At 46.2% G+C, this 23,891-nt stretch overlaps 1 protein-coding gene across 2 annotated transcripts in view; it reads left to right on the forward strand.

Annotated features, from left to right (window-relative positions):
* Nucleotides 1-23,891, forward strand: part of LOC138452622 (hormonally up-regulated neu tumor-associated kinase homolog A-like) — a 387,623-nt gene that overhangs the window by 236,889 nt on the left and 126,843 nt on the right. For both annotated transcript variants that reach the window (XM_069605014.1, XM_069605015.1), the window contains exons 6-7: nucleotides 186-321; nucleotides 20,629-20,806. In XM_069605014.1, the coding sequence (XP_069461115.1) occupies nucleotides 186-321; nucleotides 20,629-20,806 (314 nt within the window). The remainder of the gene's footprint in view (nucleotides 1-185; nucleotides 322-20,628; nucleotides 20,807-23,891) is intronic.

A 23,891-nucleotide genomic window follows, 5' to 3' on the forward strand; every position in this document is an offset into this window, starting at 1 on the left:
GAATTCACTGTTCCCTTTACGTTTTGTCCCCGCTACTTGGAGCAGCATGTACTGCATCTGGCGATATAAAAATAAAACAAAATGAAATGTATAGAGAACTGATTAGCACAATCATTGTATTCATCCAGGCAATGCATGCAGATGGCACTGTTAATCATGGCATGCTAATGTAAACTTCTCCACAGGAGCTGTGCAGTTCATGCGCGTGTTGCTCGAACCTGATCCCACCAAGCGGCCGACTGTTAAAGAAGCAATGGAAGAAAAGTGGCTCAATGAAGGATTTATTAAAAGACCACTGAATTCGGTTGCATATAAGAATAGGTAAGTTTAATCTATATTTATATATAAAACGGAAAATCTCTTTGTTTGTTGGTTGGTTTGTTCCTCATACAAATCCACACCATTCCACAAATCTGCACCAGATTTTGCACAGTTCCCCGTTAGGACCGTCTGGATCTCACTGGCTACATTATATGTGACACCCCACCCTGTTCCTCGGATTTCAGCCCCATCGCACAAGAGATGGTTGCCGGAAACGGCGAAACATCAAGCTGGTCGTAGAAGGACCGGTCAGAGCTCATTTCAAGCATATGAATGCGAGGAACAGAACTTTAATAGACCTCAAAGCAGATTTTCGCATCCATTTCTTAGGTGCTCCGCAGCCCCAGTGCAGGCTGAAATAAGCCTTCTTAATGGCAAAGGTGATGGAAATGGGCCTTCTTCATGCATGTGATAATGAGCGATAACCTGCGCAGCAGCACAGAAGGCTCTACCAGGCTCCATTTTCTCTGCAATATTTTAGATTGAACAGGCGCATACGGTATGGTTTAAGGTGCATAAGGCATGATGTGAGGTTCCCTCTCACTGTGAGACCAAAGCAATATCTATAGAGGATACCTAAGAGTAGTGTATCTAATGCATTTGCCATTTAGATTATCCTGTGTATTCTTTCTCTTCTACTTCACATTATAGTGAATGTTTTCCACATTTTAATCACATGATATAACCTTTGGAATTTTTGCTACAATAGACAACAATTCCATTGAAAGGCATAATTTACAACTGAGCTTGAAGCTTGATGAGTTATAGACACAGATCGGGGATGGAGGAGGGAGACATCCTCCTAGCCAATCAGATGGCCAAACAAATCTAGTGTTCAATGGTAAATAATTAGATATCTGACCAGGTTCTCTTTAAATATGACACTAGTGTAAATCTAAACTCTTCCTCCCCCCCCACCACACACAAGCACAAATAGACATCCCTTCCAGGCACTGTCATTGAAACTCAGTGATCAGCTCTAGCTTCGCTCCAATTTATAGCTTCAAAATGGTCTATTCAAAACTATTCAGCAATTCTTTTTGGATTTATTGTGTGTTATAGTTTATAAGAAATACACTTTTCACAGATATCATATAAATAAGTTAATACAATCACAAAGTCTAAAAGGAAAAGGAAAAACTAACAACACCATCAATTCATTATTAAATAGTCATAAAATGAATGAAACCAGTCACAAAATAGTTTAAATGAATTTGGGTTGCCGCAATGATCAGAGATATCTGATACTCATTCAGAATATGATACCAAAATTATTTTGTATGCAAAGGCAAATAATCATGAACAAAATAGCCAAAGGTCTCCACCTTATTTGGTAAATAACATAGTCTGTGAGTGCGTAATTTGTAATGTAAATCCAGTCTACTACCAATCATTTCATGAGAAAGGTGCAGATTTAATCTAATTCTCAAAATGTTTGCTCGAATAGGTTTAGAAGGACATTTAATAAATTAGGGAGGAATAGTATTTTATCTCTTCTCTTCCAGAGTCAAATTACATAATAACCTAAAAGATGACACCAAATTGCATGTTCAACCCCAATCCGAATCCCAGAAGGCCTTCCTATCTCTTAAGGGATTAGTAATTAGGATGCCTCTGATCACATTAATATCCGCCAGAATTTTATCACCGGAATTTACCCACTTCATTAAAATGTGTGAATCACCATTTGTTACTGAATTTTGGAGTGGGTAAAATAAGGAATTTGCAGAGCAATCTCAAATGTTTCAAAATAAAAGTATGTTTAGCCAGTTAACCTTAGATGTAAGACCACATTCAATACAGGTAATGGCACATGGGGTAGACTTGTGAAGAGCCAATACCTTCCTCCAAAGTAAACCTTCTAAATTATGCCAAATGGGTGGTAACATAGCAAGAAATTCTGCACCATAAAGGAGGGATGGCATCACCTTAAATTTATAAAAAGATATTATAAGGAATCAGAAAAACGACCGTTCTTATGGTCAAGACAAATCACCTGGGCTGCAAAGACCATAACATTCTGCCACAAATTCACATAGCTGTCACATATAGTGGGTTTGGAACAAAACTGAAAACCTAAGTAGGTAAATTCTCTAACAGATTTCAGTCTAGGGGCCCATTTTTGAATAAAAGGATGATGACTTCCTGGCACTAGAGATCCTGAAGATTTTCGTTTTCGATGTGTTAATAGCACAATCATTAGAATTGCAATAATCCTCAAAAGCATTCATGGTTCTCTGAAGGCCAAAAGGAGTTCTGTCTAGAAGAACTAGGTTGTCTACATATGCTAAAAATGCAAAATTAATGGAACCAAGTTTAGGAGGAAATTACTTAGCCTTAAACAAATAAAGATTTAGATCCGAAATAAGACCCTGGCGCAACCCATCATATGTGGGTATTTGTTTCCATCATCTTACCAGACATATCCAATCTCACCTTAAGAGGGGAGTTGGCATGCAAGTTTATTATAAAGTCCAGAAGGGAATTGGGCATGCCCCAAAGGTCAAGTTCTTACCATCATGTTGTTCTGTTTACATTATAAAAGGCATTTGATAAATCCAACTAATGCCATATATAGTGGAATGTGATTCGAAAGCGAGTGGTAAATGAGCATGACCATTACGACCTGTTCCCAAACCCTACCAGCTCCGCAAGTAAAGGCCACTCTCTGTTGAAGTAGTAGGAGGAAAAACATTTTACAACTAGTGTCCAGGAGAGTGAGGGTGCGATAAATGGTGGCGTCCAGCCGATCCCATTTTTTAAAAAATTGGGACAGGAAACACTAATTACCATGAGGTGGGAATCTCCTTCCGAGATATAATCAAAGTGAATAATGTATCCAGTTCGTTGGCCCACAAAGTTTGATTATCTTTAAGGGAAACATTCGGCAATCCATTGGACCTGCAGCACAAGCATTTTTTAAATTCCTAATTTTCACAAAAAAGTCCTCAGAAGTAAAGGGTAAATACCAGGATAGTATACACTTTTCATAAGGAATGCATGAAACCGAATCCTTTTTTAGGGTGTATAATTTAGCATAGTGGGCAGTACAAATTGAGTCATAAATTGGATTCAACTAAAAAAGCTTCTTGAGACATGATTTGGCCATTCACTAAATTCCATAAAGAGTGAGGGCCCGATTCTTAACTTGACGCAGTGAACGTGCTAAAGAGCAGGATATTGTGTGTAGCATGTTAAGAATGTTCCCCCACTGGATTGTATATGTTTTCCTCTTTCTTTCTTCTTTTTGGGATATTTGTCTTCAATTGAATGTCTCGCCTTAGTTTATGCTCCTTTTAGTGAATTAAATTTTAAAATCTAGATTTTTGTTTCTTTAGATTTGACTAGTTATTTTAAGTGTATTAGAGAAGTATGATCGTGATTTGGTATTTCTTTTAGTATTGTGAATGGGAACATAACATTTTGTAAAAGGTTTTTATATAACCAAATACAAAGAAAAAAGAAAAAATAATTAAAAAAGAATGTTGCCCCACTTCAACGTCATAACCTACTCTATTCTTAAAATACATTAATAACCAATACATAATGGAGGAGGGACCTCCCTTAACAGATCCTTTGAGGATTTATCAATCGGCTGTTTACTAGGTATTTATGGCTTGATAGTCTCATATTTATTTGCTCTTTCATTTTGTAGCATATCATGATTCTCAAAAGATATTTTCATAGGACCCCTGTTAATAATATGATAATCTGTAGAGGTAGTCATTTGTTGTCATGATGCCTACCCCCGGGCATCCGGATCAAGCCCATCAGCCCCGGGAGCAGGAATCCAGACATTTACAAAAACCCCAGCAGCCCCAGCCAGGGGCTGTCTGGGTTCAGTCCTGGCGCCGTAGGCACCAGGCTCATAATAAAAATCAGTCCTGGCGCCATAGGCGCCAGGCTCATATACATTACTTACCTCATGCAGGGCATGCTGCAAATAAATCCAAGCCAACGTGAGGCCTGGATGGGACTATTTTACTACAGGGACTATTTTTTACTCGGGTGTGGTCCTGGGGAACTTCTTTCCTGGGACTACTTTGGAGGCTATTTAAACCACACCCGAACAGCAGCACATGCTTCGTGTTATTCTGCATGCAGCAGCGTGACTCTCACCTTGCCTGCAGCCAGCATCCAGTCTTCTGCCACGCCCGCGTGCCTGCAGCCAGCATCCAGTCTTCTGCCACGCCCGCCTCGAATCCGGAGCTCCTAAAATAAAGAGGAAGAAAAGGACAAGGTTAGAAAACAAACTTATTTCAAATTCCTCACCTGATTCCGGATCCATTTCATCTCCCGACCTGGAAAGTACATCAGTCCTGCACGCGCGCTTAGCCAGATCCAGCACGGCGCCATACTCACCAGTTCTCACAGCATCTTTCGATCCGGCACTGTCTCCATCATTTCTTCACCGTACTCCGGCACCTAGGGGCACAAGAATAACAAGGTGAGCCAAGGGAATCAACAAATACCTCTTACCACCATAGACTTACCTGATTTACCACCGGCGGTATTATTCTCCATATCTTCATATGCCGCATCTGTAAAGAGGGAGAAAAACAACACGTTAACGCAAGCAATAGTTACCGGACAGCGTTGGGTAACACAGACTCTTACCTGAACGCCAGCAGCATCTACGAGACCTTCTTCTCACAAACTCAGTTGCAACTTAAGGAAGGAAGGGTACAAGAGTGAACATCAGGCACATTCAACTCTTTTTTTTTTTTTTTAAACTTTTATTTTTGATGGCAGAGGTATACATTAGATACACGCAACAATCCAGCAAATGAACAGCACAGTCACATTGTTATTCGGTATATGAGAAGAGCCACTCACAGTGGTCACAACAATCAACTTAGCTACACATAAGAGAAGTGGGAGAATGGGTTCAGGGTGCAGGAGTAGATTACGCTGGAGTAGGGGACGAGCCCGAACCGGGCGCGTCCACACCTTGGCTATTGAGATACGCATTAAATTTAACCCAAATGTTCTTAGGGCGTGAATGGCCCGGGAGCATTGCCAGATATTCCTCTTCACAGTTTCGTGACCAGGTGAGCATCTGCAGCCAAGTCCGGAAGGCCGGAGGGGAGGAGCTCCTCCAGCCCTGGAGCACGCATTTCTTGGCCACCATACAGCCCATGTTCAAAAACTTAGCCAGGCCTCCGGTGCAGACCCCCCCCACACCCCAAACAGAACCGCCAAGGGATCCGGGTCAAGCACCGTGTCTGTTATTGCAGCGAGTGTTTCTAGGATGCGCCTCCAGAACTCTGACAATTTATCGCAGGACCAAAACATATGTAAATGATCAGCTTCTAGGGCCCCGCAGCGAGGGCAGGCACGCACGGTGGCATGTGCGAACCTTGAGGTGCGATGTGGAGTGTAGTATAGCCTGCTTAAAAGCTTGTATTGCATGGCACGATACCGAAAGTTTAGAGAGACTCTCTGGGTGTGGAGACACATCCTCTCCCAAATCTCATCGGAGATCTCCAGACCCAGTTCGTCCGTCCATTCACTGCGCGCCTTCGGGGCCAGAGTCGTGGTAGTGTCCTGTAGGATCTTATATAGAGAGGATACAACGCCGCCGGCGCCGCCAGAATTGGCGATGTATGCAACTGCCGGGGCCTCCGGGGGCTCGTCTGGGAATGAGGGCCACATGGCACGAAACGCTGCCCGGAGTCTATAATATTGAAGAGTTTCCACTGCTCAACCAGAGTGCCCCGGTTTCCACGTCCGGGGTTCAATAAACCTACCCTCGGGGTAAAAGTCGGATAAGGCCAGATAGCCCAGTGAGCTCCAGTGTCGAACCAAGGCAGCGTCATGTGTGGGTTCCAGCCCGGGGAAGGACCATGCAGGGAGCCATTTGTAATATGGAGAGGACTCAGGCGACGCATTAAGCAGGCGCGTCCAGGCACGGAGGGTCGCATTGAGTGGATCAATAGGGGAATCGGGTGTGTACTGTCGGTGGAGAATGAGGGACATTATGTTGACACCAGCGGCAGCAAGCCGCTCGAGCTTGACATGCGGGCGCTCTTGGGAACCTGGGTACCAATGCGTGGCGTGTTGGGCTTGAGCCGCCGTCCAATATAGAGTCAGATTCGGGGCCGTGAGACCCCCTCGTTTGTATGGAAGTGCCATGTCAGTCCACTTCTTGCGCACCGCACCGGAGTGCCACAGAAACTGCGCGCAGAGCGAGTGGAGTTTGGTGAAGTATGCCTTCCCGGGCCATACGGGTATGTTGGTAAAGACATAAAGGAGCTTGGGGAGTAGGATCATTTTAATGAGGGAGAGTCTGCCAGCTATGGACAGAGGGAGAACGCGCCATCGCAACAATTTGGCCTCAACGGTCTGCGCCACAGCCGTATAGTTGTTGGCCAGTAGAGCGGGCTTCGCCAGGGAGATGTGGACGCCGAGATATTTGATACCTTCCGGGGACCAGCGAAGAGGGAATTCAGTAGCGGGTTGTTTAGTTGAGCTAGTCAGCGGAAGGATCTCGGACTTGGAATAATTAATTGTGAAGCCAGAGTGGGTGCCAATACGGGTAATGTCCCTCAAGATGGGGTCGAGGTGCGTTGTGGGGTTCCTGATGTACAATAAGACATCATCTGCGTACAGAGAGATGATCTCAGGGTTACCCTTCAGCCTGATCCCCTTGTGAACGTGGCGGGCACGGACCCAGTCTGCCATTGGTTCTATCACCAGGGCAAATAGAATGGGTGAGAAGGGGCAACACTGGCGGGTGCCTCTAGAAAGCGTGAAGGGGACAGAGGTTAGGGAGTTGACCCGCACCCGCGCCACAGGGGAGGTGTACAGCAACTTAATGAACTTGATCATATTTGGGCCAACCCCCATTGTCTCCAGTACCAGCCACATGTACCGCCAGAAGACCATATCAAAGGCCTTCTGGGCATCGAGCGTGACTGCCACAGCCTGCACATCCTGGTCCATCCGAGACATAACGTTAGTTAGTCTCCTGATATTGTGGGAGGTAGCCCTCCCAGGGACGAAGCCGGACTGGTCTTCGTGAACTAAATAAGTCATGACGGGTAGGAATCGATTCGCTATAACTTTAGCGAAGACTTTGGTGTCAAGGTTCATGAGAGAGAGAGGTCTATAAGAACCACATTCATCTTCGGGCTTACCGGGCTTGAGCAGGACCGTTATGACTGCCTCCCGCATGGAGGGGGGAAGAGTTGAGACCCGTAATGATTCGGCCCAGACCTCGAGCAACCTAGGGGCTAGTATGGCGATGTGCTCTTGGTAAAATTCGGCAGTGAGACCGTCTGGACCCGGTGCCTTACCTTTAGGCAGGTCCGAAATGACGGTCACCACTTCGTCCAGTGTGATTGGGGAATCTAGCAACTCCCGGGTGGAAGGGGAGATCTCCGTAGTGGGAATCTGGTCTAGAAGGTCGCGGGTGTTCTGCTCGGTATGCTTTACAGGCTGGGTATAGAGGGAGTTGTAGAATTCTGTGAAGACATCAAGGATTTGTTGGTCGGTCCATAATGTGTTCCCCTGTTTATCTTTAATTGAGGTGATCTGAGTACGACCAGACTCCCCCCTCACAAGAGTGGCTAACGTTCTCCCAGGTCTGTCCCCCTCCCCGTATTTCTTGGCAGCCTGCGGGCGGCTAAAGTACCGAACCTCACTGGCGGCAAGGGCATTATAAGTATGGAGCTCGTCACTGATCTGAGCGAGGACGGTGGGATCTGTCCCAGAGGAGCCTAGGAGTTCCAATTGCTTGAGTTTGGTTTCAGAGCGACCAAGGGCGGCCCTGATTGATTTTAATACTCCCGCCTCCCGTGAAATAGACATACCTCTAATATATACTTTGAAGGCGTCCCATCTGACCGCCGCTGAGGTGTCCTGGAGGGAGTTATGGACAAAGAAGGATTCGATATCAGCCAGTATCTCAGCTCTGAACACAATGTCCCGTAGGGCGTCGGATTTAAAGCGCCAGCTGGGAAACTTGGGGACAGGGATCCCTAGCCCAACGGTCAGTGTAATTGGGGCGTGGTCTGAAAGTGTGCGGGCTAGAATCTGAGCGCCCTCTACTCTGCCCATTGTGTCCCCCGACACCAAGAACAGATCTATTCTGGACCAACTGTTATGTACAGACGAATAATACGTATATTCCCTCTGCTGGGGGTTTAGCGTCCTCCAGACGTCGCATATACTGAGCGTCCGGATGTGGTCTCGCAGTCTGCGGGCAGCTCTTGACAGTGCCCGAGCAGCCGTGCCAGTTCTATCCAGGACAGTGTCCAGGATAAGATTTAGGTCGCCACCCCATATTATCTGAATGCCAACATAACCCAGCAATATAGAGGCGATAGTGTCAAAGAATTCAGGAGAGTCGACGTTAGGGCAATAGGTGTTAACAAGCAAATATTCGCTATTTACCAGTGTGCAGTGAAGTACGACATAGCGACCCTCCGGGTCAATGTAGCTTTTATGTAAGATAAAATTGATGGATTTGTGGATCAGCGTGAGAACGCCCCTAGCCTGGGTCGAATATGCGGTGAAGAACCTAGCGGGGCCCCAGGTCGGAGCTATGGTGCTTGGCAAGTGTCCCGCAGAGTGTGTCTCCTGCAAGAACAGTATTTTACACGCATGCCTGTTGGCATATGCCATAATCTTGCGGGCCTTAGTGTGGTTGCTCAACCCCCTGATGTTCCAGGACATGATGAGAGTGGACATTACAGTGTCAGACAGCTAATCTCGCAATGCATAGTTAGTGTACCTCCCAAGTCCAGCGATAGCATAAGTTACCAACCGTGGTGCTGAGAGTGCAATCATAGCCAGTTAGTGCGTGCGCCATGCAACCTCGTGTGCCTTTTTTTAATAACACCCAGTTCCCACCCCCCTCCCTCACTACCGCCCAACAGGCAGCAGTGTGTACATTACCCGCCCTTAACTGTAAACCACTGGGCCAACCCCAACTTGGCCCAAACTGTCCAAAGGCCCAACTAGGGCTAACACACAACCATAGCATAAAGAACATTGCAATCGCAGTGGGGTGCGCCATTGCCGTGCACCGGCGCGCTTAAGGCCCAGAGGGTCGTTACAAAAAACAAGCAGTGGACTGCGGTATCATGTTGCAAGTGTATAAGGGTAAATATCGGCAAGTTCCGCCTGCCAGGCCACGGGGTTCCGCCGCCGAGCCCCCACACCACCAGGAAAACTCAAGATTAACATCAGAATTGTTGTAGTTAAACTAGCAGTAAGAATTGGGGACGCCGACCTACATGCAAGCTGTCAAGGCCGCATGTTCGGGTAAATGACATAACAATAGAACCATCAATGTGATCGGTGGCCAACAGCCCTCCCAGCACCCCGCAGACAGAACAGTTAGAGAGAGCAGGGTCCAGACCAGTTTAGTCATTGTCCATGATGTCTCCGGCAGGGCGATGCAGGGGAACATGTGTCTCTATGAATTTCACTGCTTCCGAGGGGACCGTGAAAAAATAGAGTTTGTTGTTAAATGTGAACTTCAGTCTCGCTGGGAACAGTATGGCATACGGGATATTTCTCTCTCTGAGCAGCTTCTTAACACCGAGAAATTGCCGGCGTTCCTGCTGAACACCCACTGAGAAGTCAGGGAAAATCCGGATTACCTGCGAATCCAATCTGAGCTCCCCCTTTTCGCGTGCAAGCCGGAGAATCAGGTCACGGTCCTTGAAACTGAGGATCTTATCAATAATGGGCCTCGGGAAATCGCCCGGCTTAGGGCGAGGCAACAATGCCCTGTGGGCTCCCTCCACCGTGAAGAAGGGGGACATGTCGGGGTTGCCCAGGAGGTCTTTCAACAGGATCTCGACCGCCAGCTCGAGTCGGTCCTTAAGCGCATTTTCCGGGACTCCAACGATGCGTACATTGTTCCTCCGCGACCTGGATTCTAAGTCGTCACATTTGGCCTTGACCGACTTCATGTCCGTGACCAGAGTGGATACAGTGCCCTGCAGCGTGGCTATGTTGTCCTCATTAGCGCTAACTCTATTTTCAGCCTCTGTAATTCTTGAGCCGTGCTGGTCCAGTGTGGCTTTGAGAGACGCTACGTTTGCATTAATATCGTCTAGCTTTTCGTGAAAGGCAGCAAAATTCTTGGCCATTGACTCCATCATAGCTTGTAGGTCCGCGGGAGGTGCTTCAGCGGCAGGCAGTGAGTCCGCCCGGTCCCCAGGCGCACGGGGCGAGCCAGATCTCGGGGTGGCTCTTGCAAATCTGTCCATGGCTCCGGTCTTACTAGTATTCCTAGGTCGATTGGGCATGGCGCTATACGGCACTAGAAATACATATAACCACTATGAGCGGTATGTCTGCATGAAATACGTGTCACAAGGGTAAAGGTGGGCGCTATCTTGATGAGTCCGTGCAGCCAAGGTCGGGATAAAATTACAGGCAGGCAGCGCCGGCGCCAAGAGCCAGGGGACCGCCGGGAAGATCCGTCGGTGGCAGGGAACACAAGGCGTTCAATTCGGCGGTGAGCTCAGCCCAGGGTCACGAGGAAGCGCCGGGAGGGAAGCAGGGCGGTACGGGAGCAGCAGTCCCAGTTGAAGTAAGTAATCCCGGCTCCTCACCTGCATCCGCCGAATCCGGCAAGTCCGGTCCCCCCGCGGCCACAGCACACCCAGCGGAGCACGACCAGCCACCAGGAGCCGCCCAGGAGCGCCGGGGATGAGCGGGGGCCAGCGACCCAGCCAGACCCGAGGAGCGGTAGCCGGGCCGACGCCTCTCCGAGCCGCCAACCGGGTGAAAAATGGCACGCAACAGTCAGGTAGCGTCCACCCGGCCACCCAACCGGCGCAGGGCCCAAGACGCAGGCCGCGGCGTCCGGATCCTCAGGCGGCCCCCAGGAGCCGCCGCACAGCGCAGAGGGACAGGCCAGCAGCCGCTCGGCGCCGCAGGCGCAGGCGGCCCGGCAGCCCACGGCCCCAGATGAAGGCGGAGACAGAAGCGGGCGAACAGCCGCCGAGCGGCCTCCGGCAGTGTAGCTCGGCCGCCAGTGGCCCAGGGTCTCCGATGCCGTGGAGGTGCAGCGCCGCCCGCGGGCGGGCCAGGCAGGCGGCGGCCAAGGCGCCGACTCCGGTCAAGGCAAGTCCGCAGTCCGGGTGGAGGAACAGGCGGCGTCCCAGGCACTATGGTGCGGCCCCGGCGGGATGAGGGGGCGGGAGGCCGCGCAACTCCCGGCCTCAGAAGCCGGCTCCACAACACGCCGTATCTCGGCGTCGGAGGGCCGATTCTCGGCGAAAACACACCGACATGCAGCCCCAGATGTCAGGGAGGCAAAGAAGCAGGATTAAGGGCTTATAGGAGTCGCAAGCCGCAGATGTATCAGGATAAGAAGCGGCCGTGCACGGAGCTATCAGGCTAGGCAGCCATCTTGACGGCTGCTCAACAGCGCCCCCCCACATTCAACTCTTTGAACTTGATACTTACCAATCCCGCCTGGGACTTCAGAGTCAATGCTTACCGGAATTCTCCCAACACCTTCAAACCAGTGAAGTAACTAGTATCTACACGCCCCTGCAAAACACGCAGGATGGAGAGCTCATCTTTTACAAACATAAGGTGAGGTTACTAAGGGGATATCGGAGGTGATTAGTGGGGGAGAGCGAGAACAGTTGAGAGGCCATCACTAAAACCCACAGGTGGCTAATCCATGTCTCCACTTGTAGGAAAATACTTCTTCCGGTCCAGCAGACAAGACTAGGAGGGCCAGTCCAGACAGTCATCTCTGCACTACGCATCACGTTGACGGAGACCGCAGCTGTCCGGGTGCGATCGACACCCCTGTGGGGTCCAGGTGAGCGTAACAGAACACAAAGCCTTTCTAAAAATACCCACCCGGGTGTTATGGAAACCTCGGAAACCGACCAACTGGCCCAATTATTGGGGGTACTTAGGGCGGAAGTACATGCCGCTCGCCAAGAGACTAATGCCCTCAGGAGAGAACTGATTGTCTCAAAGGAGAGCACTGATGATCTGGCTAGGCAACTACTGCAAAACCACGCTGGGCAAACGCCCCTACCTGTGGGGTCCAGGTGAGCGTAACATTTGTAAAGGTTGGTTGTCCTGTGAATTGGCAGCATCCAAATTAAAAGAGTCAGAAGCATGCACCGACCAACTCAGTAGGTCATCAACGAAGTTTCAGGTTCCTGAGTCTCATCATATATAGCAGTGTCAATGGCATATTTTATTTTACTTCTAGTCAGAAAATGGTAATAATTTACCATCAAAGTCAACTGAGTTCAAAGTTACACTCTTGTTTTCTTTTTACATTCTTCTCAGCTTTCCTTCTGTGTGGAATCATGTTTCTTTCCAACTCTGCACCGTGCTCCGTAATCACTGCTTCTTCATAGAAAGATACCACAGATACGTGCCTGAACTTTAGAGGGGGGTTTACGCAGAGACCTTAAAAATGTCCTTGAACCGCAGCTGTTGTTTGAGGACTTAGTTTACATATTTCAAAATTTTTTAGGTAGGTTCCCAGCACCTTTTCCACTTTTTTTGGCTCTTGGGAACTTGATGGCTCATTTGCTGGACTGCAGGAGCTTAAAGTATTATCTCCATTTGATTTCAGATAGCAAGGAGCTTCATCCATAATGGATGGTGAGATGGCAATGTGATCTGAGGCTTTTGAGGTACCTGCATCTTTTACTTTCAAATTAGGCACCCTTAATAAAATCCCCTCAATGAAAGATAGTTCCGAAGCCATAGCATTAAGAGTGATTATTTTAGACTCATCTCACCGTTGAGATGGTCATAAAGTCTGACAAGAGAATTCAGAACAAAATTCAGCACCATTATGGACCCAGAGCCCAACCTGGAAGTTGGCAATGATGGGGTAAAAGCTGAGGTGATGAAAGATGGTCAGGATCCCCAGAACCCAATTGAAACTCATTAGAAGTGTTAAGAAAAGACATAGAATCCGGAGGTTCATTTGAAACCTGAGAAGAAGATGTGATGATTTATTTATTTATTCTTTAATGTGATATAGGTTGAAAATAAATTCAAACTTTACACATGTTAAAAAGAAGAAACAATATATGTTATATACATTAATACAAACCAGGAAAAAACAAGCCCTAAAAGAATATTATGCATAACAAGAAGTAAAAAAATGAATGTTTAAATAAACCGTTAGAGAATGTTTAAATAAACTGTTAGTAATAGATCCCATATTACATAAAAAATGTGTGTATATTGCTAATTTTCCCAGAATTCTGTACACACTTGAGGGCCTACACTAATAAAATAAAGATTGAGAAGAAAAAGGAAAATGCACAACTCTCCACAGAGTTACTTAAATCAAGTTCTTAAGGGGCCAGAAGTTAGCGAAGGGCCTACACCAAGTCAATATTAACATGTCTTTTCTGAGCTCTGCCATTCTCACTTTATTCAGATCAGAGACCCCAGTCTTACTTCGATCTGTTTCCAGACGTTATAAAGTGCAATGAGAAGATGCATATTGCAAGAATTTGTGCAATAGAGCCAGAATGGGGTTTCACATATAGTTAAAGGATTATGTGTAAATTCGGCAAGATATGATACTATTATGCAATTTAATGAGTGGCATTCCGTCAGGAGATGTTTGGCTGTTTCCAGGCATTTTGTTACTTTACATAGGCGACAAACTCGCTCTAGGGCCGGGATATTTTCCCTAGCTCCCAAATTGCTCCAAGTGGGCAGCTGTTCTAATCTAAGCATAATGATAAAACGTCTGAGCCGTTTTGTGGGACAGAGATTAAGGTACGCTTGGGGTTTCATAAAAGTATATAATCTATATTTTATGAAATGATAGGACTTTAGAGTGCTCAAATGTGCAAAATTCTCGAGCCAGTCCCACAGGTCTACCCTTTTCCCAAGAGCATTTTAGACTTCCTTGGAAAAGGCTATCCCTCTGTGCGTCCAGCCTATATCTGCCAAAAATGTTTCCATATCTTTGATTAAAGGTGAAGTGGTATACTTTTTGGCCATTTCCTGGTGGATCACCATCAATAAGGGATTGGAAGGCCTGCTGATCATCTTAATATATAGACCTGCCCTCCTTTTAAGTACTGTGGCTCTCAGTGATGGAAGGCCCAATTCGAGTCTTATTAGGGCCATTGGAACTCCCGGGCACAATCCCAATAACCGACGCCAAAATTTGCCCTCCATCACCTGGAGCCAAGTTAGATCAAATGAAAGGAGGGACTCGAGACCATAGATGATCATGGGGGTAAATACTTGAAGGTAAAGATGACGTGTCCCCCAAAGTGTGAAACCCCCCTGTTTATTAGTAAATGTGGCTATAAATGCTGTAACTTGCATCGTCCTAATTTTGCGTCCTTGTCTACATTGATGGCAATCACCACTGGGCTCAATTTCCACTCCCAGATAGCGATAAGAAGGAGCATATGGTATATGATTTAATTGCACCATCAGATTTACTTGAGATGCTCGCTTCCTGGTGAATCTAAGCACCTTGGTCTTATCTAAATTAATAGTGAGTTCATTAGTCCTGGCATATTCCCACAGAATATTCGCAGAACGTTGAAGCCCACTTGTGGTATTATCGAATACAACCAAGTCGTCTGCATATGCTAAGACTACACAAGGTGCCTCACCTATTTTAGGAGGGCAGTTCTCTGTACCAGCCAAAGCTGCCGGAATGTCATGCACATACAGATTGTAAATAAGGGGAGCGGTGACGCATCCCTGTTTTACCCCCCCTATTTTGAATTACTTTTCTGGTCATCGCACCTTCCTGATTGAGTCTGAGGCGGACAGTGGTATCTTGATGGAGGAGTCGCAGATAGTAAAGGAGACCAGCGGGACAACCCATTGCTTCAAGCTTCACCCAGAGTCTAGCTCTGGGGATAGAATCAAAGGCAGCCTTAAAGTCTATGTATAGTGCATATAATGGAGGTTGTCCCTTGTGGAGTGCCCATGTGCGAAGTATATCCATCACCAGTAGATTGTGCGAGGTGGAGAAATTACGCCGGAATCCACACTGAAATCTACTGAGTATGTTTGCCTCCTCTGCCCATTTTTGCAGTTCACTTAATAATAAAGAGGCAAAAAGTTTGCCTGTAATATCTAACATGGAAAGAAGCCTGTAATTATTCGGATCAGCGCGGTTGCCCTTTTTAAACACCGGAATGAGAATAGCTATTTGCCAAGATTGGGGAATAGCCCCCTCTGCTAAGATCTTTATGAATAGTAGGGAGATTATGTCAGCCCAGAGTTCAGGGAAGTTCTTAATAACTATGTTTGCCAGCCCATTAGGGCCAGGTGCTCTGGAAGACTTAAGACCTGTTATCTTATTCAGAATGGCCTCAGGGGAAACATCAAAGGGAGGATAACAGGGCATCCTATTAAGAGATGTAATAAAGGACTCAGTCTCCCCTGTGTTACGACCAATTAAGAATTTTACCCAATTCTCCTCACTAACGGGGCTAACTAACGGGCCATTAACCTTCTCCCTAGTCTCATTTAGGAGTGACCAGATACTGTGAGAGTTCCTAGAGCATATAGTCTGCACTAGCCTTTGATAGGCAATATTTCTTTCTGCTTTTTTTATGTTCTTAACGCTAGTTCTATATCTCTTTTTAGCTTTTCTTACACTCTCGCAGTAGAGGAAGTTCAAGGTCTTAATACCCTGTATTTCCGCTCTCATCCCTCTCTTGGGAAATCTAATTCCTTTATTATAAGGAGGGATGCTACCCTCAGTTCTTAGCATATATCCCATTTTCACTGTGGCATGCTTGGCAGAGAATGCCAGTATCCAATCCTCAATGGCATTGACGGTCACAGAGTTGAAATCAGGGAGACCACCAGGAGAAGTTGGTTTAAGGGCTTCGGTAGCCGATCTAATGTTCTGTTCAGACCAGGCTATTCTAGACCCTGCACGATTAAGGTTGATACTACCGATATTCGATAATAAGACAGGAGGGCTAGGTAGACAGATTGTACAGAGAAGCAATGCATGGTCACTCCAGTTATTGTTCTTCACCCTTTGACTGCATTGTGGGGCGCATAAATATGTAGTCCAGCGTGCTAGAGGAAATACCATTGGACCAAGTGTGTTTCCCAGGTCTATCTCCGGGAGTGCGTCCATTGATCATGCCTAGGTCTCAAGAATCAAACAGCTTAAGCCATCCTAAGCCTTCAATCTCTCTTTTGTCATGAGTCATTAAGCATGTTGCATGTAGTTTAGGGTTAGAAGATGCAAGTATGTTGCCTGTCATATGGCAATTAAAATCCCCAGAATAACCACTGCATCATTACCAGGAGTCAGTGACCAAGAAGACATTAGATCCTGTAAAGCTTCTTGTAAGGGTTCTCTGACTACTGCCCCAGGTGGATTATACAAATTTATGAGAAGGAACCTACAGAGACCACTTTCTTCACTGTATTCCACCTCTACTGCCAGTAGATTCTCCTCAGATTTACACTGAATCCTACGAGATACAACTGTGTTAATCAACCCGGTAAGTAAGCCCCCATAAGGGGGACCCTTGATACCCCGTTTTGCAAAAGATTGATGCATGACAAAACCGTCCAATAATAAAGGGTCCAGTGCCCAGGTCTCCTGAAGACAGATACAACTGAACTTAGACAATAAGTCTACAGAACCGTCAGGCAGTAGTAAATGAGCAAAGTCCCTGCAGTTCCAAGTAAGTAGAGAGAAGGATCAGAGGTTCTGAAGGGCTCCCGGGAGGGATTCCAGGAGTGTTTTTAGACTTGTTGTATTTCGGCCAGTGCTGAATTGTTCCCTGCCACTGGCTTGGGACCATTCATTGAGGGGCTCAGAGTGGTAGTGTCTCCAAGGTCGATACCCTGCTCACTCTCATTCGGATCCACATCGATGTCAATGTCCACTGCCCTCAATTCCTCTTTATATTTCCTAATCAGTCGAGCTGTCAATAAAAAAGTACAGTGTAGAGCAGTGACATAGGAGTTGGGACCATTCAAAGGCTCGACAAACAGGAAATCGTCAGATTTCAAGACACAAAGTTGTGGAATATAATAGAGTCTAAGTAATAATTCCGAGCGTGCCAGCCAGGTGTTTTTGCTGCTCAAATATAAATTCTTGATGAAACAAATACGGTTCTCATTGGTGTCCTTGGGTTCGCTCTGTGGGTCAGGCAATACAGAGACTAATGTGTCTTCCTCCTCAACCGACACTGCGTGTGGCACAGTTCTTGTAGGCGAGCAGGGTTCAATCCCTGGTTCTGCGGCAACTATAAGGGGTTCATCTGAGTCCATACTGATAGATTTCTCTCCCGGCACCAGCCAGTCAGTAAGAAGACCTTTAGTTGTTGCCGCCCGTACGGCCGCTCTCGCTAGTCTTTTCCTATCTTTTTTTGAGCGCGTCTCCAGCGCTATCTGTGGCACCACAATGGAGGGAGCAACATTTATTTTGGTTTTCTTGTTTTTAAGTGCCTTTTTCACCAATTTACGTTGTTTTCGTGAAGGGAACGCATAGGCACTTATTTCTAACTCTGGATCATCTTCACTCTCGAGGGGTACGTCGTGGGCTGCCACACTGGGAATAGATTCAGGTGTCCCAGCGATGGCCCCTACTATATTTCCCTGGTCCTCCGTCCCCTCCACTATATGTATGGCGGTAGATAAATTGGCTTCCGCCTCTTCACGGAGAGGTTCCTTCGGTTCTATTGCCTGAGTGAGGATGTTGGTATTTTCAGAATACGCCCAGCCATTTGCAACAGAATCTTAAGCGCAAATTGAAGAGCAGCAACAGATGATTGCAGCTCTGCTATCTCAGTAGCGCCTGGATGTGGTCTAATATTTTCGTCACCCTCATTGTCCGGAACATCCTCCATAGATGCCATGGCTAGATTGGGCGAAGCAGATAATCGACCACTACTCCCCACTGAATTGTGCAAGCCGGGGGGAGTGCTCATGTTATTTCCAGTGGGGGGTATTATGCCACTAGTTGCCAATTGTGGTGTTTGTGCCGACATCCCTCTCTGTATATTCAAACAGAGATCAAGGAGGGAGTTGATGTCAATGTCGTCACAATTTGTGGTGTTCAGAGAAATGCAGTCACTGGGGACAGGGGCTGCAATTTCCTCAATGGCGGTGGAATTAATTTCAGGGGGAGGATTCACTGGGAAAAATTCGGTGATAGCACCTTGCACCACCGGCTTGGTGTATTTAGCATTCTTCTTTGGTTTGGGACCATTCTCATGGGTCTCCCTGTTCTCCTTTGTGGGTTGGGTCTTAGTTTTCCGCAAATTGTAGATCAAATGAGCCGACCGTTTCCCCCGCTGGATGTTGGCGCTATGGACGAGTGGCCACTAAGAATTCACTAGTCAGAGATAAGGGAATACTCTGATCAGGATTGCGGAGAGGTTACTAAAACCAAGGCGAGGAGTAATTGTTCTTCAAAGTCCCAAGGAGGAAGAAAACGGTATGTCAGCGTCCTCCCAAGCTGACCAGGCAATTCCTCTCCCTCGGCGGCCAAAGTTAATGGTGAATAACAATGGTCAATTGCCCCGGATCAAAGGCAACAGCCTGCAGTCTCCGGGGCTCAAACACCAAGCCCAATGTTCCTCCCTGCCAGACCACAAGCCAATAGAGCTCGCTAAGGGCCGATGGAACAAGCCAGTAAACAAATGTGGCTAAGAATGGTGAGTCGCCTTAATAGCCAAAAAAACGGTATATGTGCATAGATTGCACTTATAGAAGAAATAGTACCAAGAAAAAAAAAAGAGAAGCGCCGCCCCCCCAATATCATTCACCCTGCTCAACTCACCTCTCCTTCTGGCTGAAAGGAGAACAGGCCCAGTAAAGCGAGCCAGCTATCAAAGTGCTCAGGTTCAGCACCGTAGCTTGGTCAGTCTGCTCCAAACAATGGCCACACTGTACTGCCACACTGTAGTTCGCTCAGGTCTGACCCCCGGGCTCCTCTGCAGCCGCCGTCGTTGTTAGGGTCTCCCCTCGGCCCCTCCACTAAGGAACACATGCGGGTGCCATCCAGGAGACATACAGGAGAATTCCGCCTCGGGAGCCTCTGGAAGCAGGACCGCCTCGAGACACAGGGCCTCTGCGGGAACGCCGCAGCAAGTTGGAAAAAAGGACCCTCGGCGTCCTCGGCAGTGAGCTCACACACTACGTCAAGCTGCACCTCCACGCAACGGCACAAACACGAACGTTGCAAGAGGCCACCTCCGACGTGTCATAATGTGATAATACCACAATTAGTTGCTGGAATGGCATCAATGTATTAAAGACATTTTTTTTTTAATTTGTTTATTTGCATTTTTAAAGCGCTCACACAACCCACGGGTATCGAGGCGCTGTTACAGGAATTTTTTGTTTTTTTTAGTTGCGTAATTTTATTTATTTTTGTCTTAGTTGCATATTTATAACACGCTTAAATACCCAGAGATTTCTAAGGGTGGACCCGGGGTTTAAACCTGTGTTGCTTCGTGTCGTCTTGTTTTCAAGGCGAACACGTTGCCGCTGAGCTATCCTCCAGGGAAGTGTGTAATCCTAGAAACATTCTTGCCTACAGAGGCAGAGAAGGATCTGCCACAAAAGGTTGGGTGGAAGCTCAGGTAGAGGAGTGCAAAGCCGAGTTAGACAAAATTGCTGAGGCATTGAGTGGCACGGCATAAGATGTACAACCATTAACTGAAAGAGGAGTGGGGCAGTGATTTTGTTGAGGATTGGTTTTTCCTTCTAAATTCGTATATCCCAATCAACGACAAAAAGAAAGTAAGATTAAATAACTCATCAATCCAAAATCACCCACGAACTGTCACCAACTGCACTTTCTCCGCATTTTGCCAATGATTTGCGCAGAGTGGGATGTTTTAAAGGGCCACCTTCAACCCAGACAGTTAGACTGCAGAAAGACTCTCCAGCAAAATGATAGGTGAAGAAAGATCCTTGTAGTACAGGAATCAAAAGAGTTCACATCAAGCACCTTCCTCTGCCTGCCGTCAACTGCACTTTCTGTGCACTTCCGCAACCAGTCAACAGTCTTAAAACAAACTACACAGATATGCAGGTGTTGGTGAGGTAATGTAATAGAGATTTATTCATTTGATATGCAAGATCTATCGCTATGGGGCCCACGTGTAACCAGTGAAAGCGGTATGATAGTGCTGTGAATCTGCAGCCAAGATACCGTAGCTGTATTTGTAGCTAGTTCTTTAAGTGATACGAGTATGAGTCTGCTAGTTTATCTCATAAAATTCCAGCTATTCCTTGAATCGTGTTTTGTTTTAGTTCAATAAACTGTTGAGTTTGAGAACATTTAACTGAAGTGTTATAATAAATATGTTTTTTCAAAAGACTTCGCCCAGATGAGCTCAACTCTGTTGTTTTAAATTATATGACTGAATCCATGGAGCTCAGTATTTCAGAAGTTATCAATGTGCTAATAAACAACAGACCATCCCCCATCATGGCCTCTTACTGTCTGCTGCTGAAGAAGCTCCTGAAATACCACAAAGAAAACAGATCACTGAAGGTAAGCAAAGAGCATGTGTTGGTCAATTTCAAAAGTTGATTGAATTTTTATATGTTATTGGCAAACGTCTTTATACCATGTCAAAGAATCAATAAGCTATGTGAGCGACTAATTAAAGAAAATACTTCTGGTAACTGTAGTCTTTATTACGTGATGTAGAATGTCCACCCTTAGGTAGCTTGGATATTCCACCATGCTGGGAGTTGGAATTTTGAACAGCCACCTTAAAATAACGTGGCTGGCCCTACATAGCCCTACATGGCTTCTACACTGTGCTGTAGAAAGGGGAGTATAGAATGCATCCCTCTCAGTTAGACGATCAAGGATCAGACTTAGTTTTCCCAACATTCAGACCCATTAGCAAGCCATACGTCTACAAGGACCTTACCCCTGTCAATTTTGGTCAGTATAACTGTGTCAAGGGATTCTAGATTAAGTAGGACGTCTTTTGGTCCATTTGAACATGACTGCTTATTGAAAAATACTTAGTTGATTAAAACCCAGTACAATTTTTCTTAACTGAATAAACAAACACAATTACCAAGATGTGTAATGTATGCGTTAGGCCAAAATCCCTTTAATTAAGCTCAGGATATTTACACCAAATGCTTGTTGAACCTGCTTGTCCCATACGTAATGATTGGTCACAAAGGCAAATGTTAATTGCTAAAAACTTTACACATAGGCCTAGCCCAAAAATATGGGTATTAATTGTCTATGAAGAGAATAATATATGCAAGAAGAGGGAGACAACAGAAGATTTGTTTCATTGATTGGATGTACATTTTCCCTAACATTAGAGGAAATAGTATTCGGTGTAATAGAGGGGTTCAAAGCAATGGGAAAAAGAAATCAGGATGTGCTGATTATTTGTTGCTCAAATTCTTAAATCTCAGCACGAGCCATAGGTTAAAACTGAGATTTACAAGTGGTGAATGGTGTTTGTAATAAGACAGTAATTAGACAGATGGTGACAGTGTGAGTAGATGAAGACTATCTGAATAACACTGGATTGCTGGGAAATAGGTGGAGGGAGAAGCAGTGTGTGATATACCATGCCACTTGTGAATAATCAGAAACAAGAGAAAATGGTGAAAGAACATCTGTTGTGACCAGTGAATGGACCAACATCTGTTGTGACCCGTCAATGACCTGTTATGTTTTCCAGAATACCTTTGACACCAATATCAGGGCAATGAGAATTGACCACATATTACACTTTTAGAAAATGTGTAGCAGGTAGTGGCTGTTCAGATATCTACAAGATATTAAGTGATCATAATCCTTGTGTAGCATTTACTTTCCCTAAGTTCAAGTGCCCAGCTTCACAAGAAAATGTTTTAAATGCAAACTGTGGCAAAGTTGCCTGATTATCGGCACAGTGAGTCGTGTGACCAAGCGGTCTAAGGGCCTTCACAAGCTAAGTGATGTTGGACCTGAGTGGGGTACGGGGCAGGATCCCTTTTCATGTTCATTCCCCTTGCCATTTATAGGGGCCAGCCTTAATGGACACACTCGAGAAACCTGGCCTTTACATAGCATGAGAGATAATGGCCTAAACAATACAGTCACTCTGGACCCTGTCATCAGGGCACTGGGCACAGAAGAACATTTGACAAACACACAGACAGAATAGAAGATAGAGCAGGGTGGAACTCTCTGGTCAGTGTGTGCATGAGACAAGATGCAGCTCTGCCACCAGAGCATTTGCCTCAAGTGCATGCACGGCAGATAGAATTGTGTCGATCCAAGAGCGCAGAACAGGCTTTTATAGCCTTGGTCCATGATACCTGAAACAGCCACCTGCACACAACTAATTCACCTGACATGGAGAGCCCAATCTGCAACAGACAAAACACAGCCCTGGGGTTCGGGCCAGGGCACTATAAACACTGAGAACACAGTCCGGGCAGAGAGAACTACTAGCCCCACGTTCCCTTTACCAAACCTACACACCAGACCAAATTGGCAAGAAGCCCTCCCAAGGGATGGAGTAAGACCTTTATGAAGCAGGCAAAGGAAGTCCAGAGAAGGGGTAAAAAAAGAACTCTCGAAGTAAGAAGAGGAGAGGTTCCCAAAAAGGTAAAGAAAAATAAAGGAACATTAGCATTTGGAAGGTGGTTGGCGCTCAAAGGGGTGAGGAAGAGGAGAAGAACATCATTGTTTGCCAGGAGGGGGTACCCATGGAGGTGAAGAAGAAAGAAGAAACATAAGACAGGTGGTAAAAGTGAATACTGCAGGATTTGAAAGGTGGTAAAAGCTGGAGGAAAGAGACAATAAGTGGGCCTAATTACAAGGTTGGGGGTGTGGGAAAAAAGTGGTGACAATTTCAGTTACCGGAACCTTTCCTGCACCACAAAACTACAAGTTTGTAGGTGAGGTGCCTGATTTACCTTCAGCCAAGAGCTGGAGGAAAGTCACGCCCGCACTGGCAAAAAGCAGTCAGTATTAACAGTGCCGGTAATACCTGCAATCCCCCAATGGAGTCCTCTGGGATTCCATGGAATAGGGATTCACTGTTATTCCTGCCACTTGTAATCTGCCAGTAATTCTGGCAGACCAAGTGACGGGATCAGTGTTATCATTTTGGTGGTATCCTGGCATGTTTACCGTTGGGATACCACCAACCTTATAATGAAGCCCAATGAGTTTTCTGGGAGCCAATGAGAAAGGTGAAAGGGAAACAGAGATGGAAGAAGTCTGTTTAAAGAGGTCTTTGAAATACAGCTGAAGAATCAGAGGGCACGAAAAACAAGATGAGAGTCAAATAAGTAGGAGTGTGACCTTGAGGAGCAAACACAACCTGTGAAAGCTCTGAAGAAGGATTTGTCAGGTTAAAGGTGGATTGAAGTAAAGGTTGAGATCTGTCTTGAGAATTAATGGGAGGAAGAAACGATTGAAAAAGTTTGGCAAAGTGACTAGGAGATTTTTGAGGAAGCCTGCGATGAGAGCAGAGAGATGGACCTTGATTCAGCAGATGTTCATGCATTAATAGGAAGTGAAAGACTAAACAGAGGCTGGAGATGTGTGGAGGTATTAAGGTGCCCTTAGCACATAAGGGGTGAACCCGGAGCAGAAAGAGGGT

This window comes from Ambystoma mexicanum, chromosome 4p (genome assembly GCF_040938575.1).
Source record: "Ambystoma mexicanum isolate Mex_15411 chromosome 4p, UKY_AmexF1_1, whole genome shotgun sequence".
In the NCBI taxonomy this organism is placed as follows: Eukaryota; Metazoa; Chordata; class Amphibia; order Caudata; family Ambystomatidae; genus Ambystoma; species Ambystoma mexicanum.